The 2,030-nt window shown below is 42.8% G+C and overlaps 1 protein-coding gene across 1 annotated transcript; it reads left to right on the top strand.

Annotated features, from left to right (window-relative positions):
* The first annotated feature begins 967 nt into the window (after nt 1-967).
* LOC127203349 (olfactory receptor 2AE1-like) lies at nt 968-1,648 on the top strand. The gene has a single exon (XM_051162121.1). It carries the CDS (start codon nt 968-970, stop codon nt 1,646-1,648), a length of 681 nt encoding a protein of 226 aa, XP_051018078.1.
* Nucleotides 1,649-2,030: the final 382 nt, after the last annotated feature.

Genomic DNA, 2,030 nt, shown 5'->3' with positions numbered 1-2,030 from the left:
ACAGAGATAAACATCCTTAGAGATTTTACTCAAAGTTTGTATGTTGGAGTGAGGGAAATGAGTTATTTCGGGGAAGGTGACTCTGATGATAACATGAGAACATTCTCTCTGAGGCCAATTAACTGTACAGAGAGTCAGGTGTAGTGGCACATGCTTTTAATCCCAGCACTCGGGAGGCTACATGGAGAAACTCTGTCTCAAAAAAGAAGAAAAAGAAAAAAAGAAAAAAGAAAAAAGAAGGAAAAAAAACTCTATTTCTTTGTGTGCTACCTAAAGTAAATAAATAAAATGCAATAAAAAGGGTCTTAAGGTTGGAGATATGATGGTTCAGTGGTTAAGAGCACTGAAACAGGTAGAGAAATGACTAAACTCATTATACAAATGTGTAAAACAATAAAAGCAAAGAAACAATGCACGTTGTAAATATATATATATATCCGCATTTGTTCTTCATAATGAGAAAAGAATGTAAAGTCTTTATGTTTTAGAATGTTAGAGTGGTCTAGCTGTATAAGGTCCAATTATTTGAATAATTTGAGATGTTAAATACTTAGAAAAAGATGTTAACTTGTACCAAAACGTCCACATTTTAGGGATGAAATGATGACTCAGTACTTAAGACCACTGGCTACTCTTCCAGAGGACCTAGATTTGATTCCCAGGGCCCACATGGTGGTTCACAATCCTGTGAATCTCTAGTTCCAGGGGATCCAACACCCTAATCTGGTCCACAGGCACTGAATGCATGTGGTGTACTGACATACAGGCAGGAGAATCATCCATACAAATGAAATAAAATAATAGAAAGAAGATGTGCACATGTAACAGTACTTAGCCTATACAACAAATATGCACAATGAAAATAAAAATGGAATACAAATTATCTTCCTAAATTATTTCTGAAGTTGTAGTTTTTGCATCACAGTCCTGTCCTCTTCTTGTTCCCTCAGGAAATGAAGAAAGGAGCATGTGGAGGTGGAACCAGACCTCTCTGGGAGACTTCATCCTTCAAGGGCTCTTCGATGACTCCTTCAACCACCATTGTCTTTTCCTCTTCACCATGCTGGTCTTCCTTACCGCAGTGAGTGGCAACAGCCTCATCATCCTCCTCATCTGCTATGACTCCCGTCTGCACACCCCAATGTACTTCCTGCTCAGTCAGCTGTCCCTCATGGATCTGATGCATGTCCTCACAACCGTCCCCAAGATGGCTTCCAACTACCTGTCTGGCAAGAAGTCCATCTTCTTTGTGAGCTGTGCCACACAGCACTTCCTGTATCTGTCTCTGGGCAGTGCAGAGTGTATCCTCCTGGCCCTCATGTCCTATGACCGCTATGTTGCCATCTGCCACCCCTTACACTACACTGTGCTCATGAGCACAAGAGTGGTAGTGATGATGGCTGTCATGTCATGGTTGGGTGCATCTGTGAACTCCCCAATGCACACGGCCATCTTGATGAGCTTCCCCTTCTGTGGATCAGGAATCATCCACCACTTGTACTGTGAACTTCCAGCTGTTGTGAAGCGCGTGTGTGGGGACATCACTGTGTATGGGAACACAGTGTACATCAGCAGTGCTGCATGTCTTCTTCTCCCCATCATTCTCATCTCTGCAGCTTATGGATTCATTCTCCACAGTGTCGTCTAATGCACTCTGGGAGTTCAGCAGCTTTCTCCACTTGGGGTTATAAGCATGTGACATCCCACTTGGTATGTGTGAGGCAGTTTGACTTTGGAGCTCCATGTGTGCTGGGAAAGCACTCTACAGATTAAGTTACAGTACCTACATCAAAAGTTGGGCATAGTCATGTACACCTACCGCCCCAGCTGCAGGTAGGGAATGGGGAGACAGAGTGATCCAGGAAGCTTCCTGGACAGCCAGTCTAGTAATCAGTAAGTTCTAGGTTCATTGAGAAACTGTCTATAGCAAACAAGATGGAGTTTACTTAGGAAGAACCTGGCTACCACCTGTGGGCTCCACATCTGTAAACATGCATGGCTAATACATATATATGTGCACATTCATAACA

The sequence above is a fragment of the Acomys russatus genome, chromosome 19 (genome assembly GCF_903995435.1).
Source record: "Acomys russatus chromosome 19, mAcoRus1.1, whole genome shotgun sequence".
NCBI classification, from domain to species: Eukaryota; Metazoa; Chordata; class Mammalia; order Rodentia; family Muridae; genus Acomys; species Acomys russatus.
Note: the sequence above shows the minus strand (reverse complement) of the source record. Positions and strands in the feature narration are given on the sequence as shown.

Bases quoted from the DNA above. Each gene is read 5' to 3' on its own strand.
- LOC127203349 (XM_051162121.1), top strand. From the start codon at position 968: ATGTGGAGGTGGAACCAGACCTCTCTGGGAGACTTCATCCTTCAAGGG.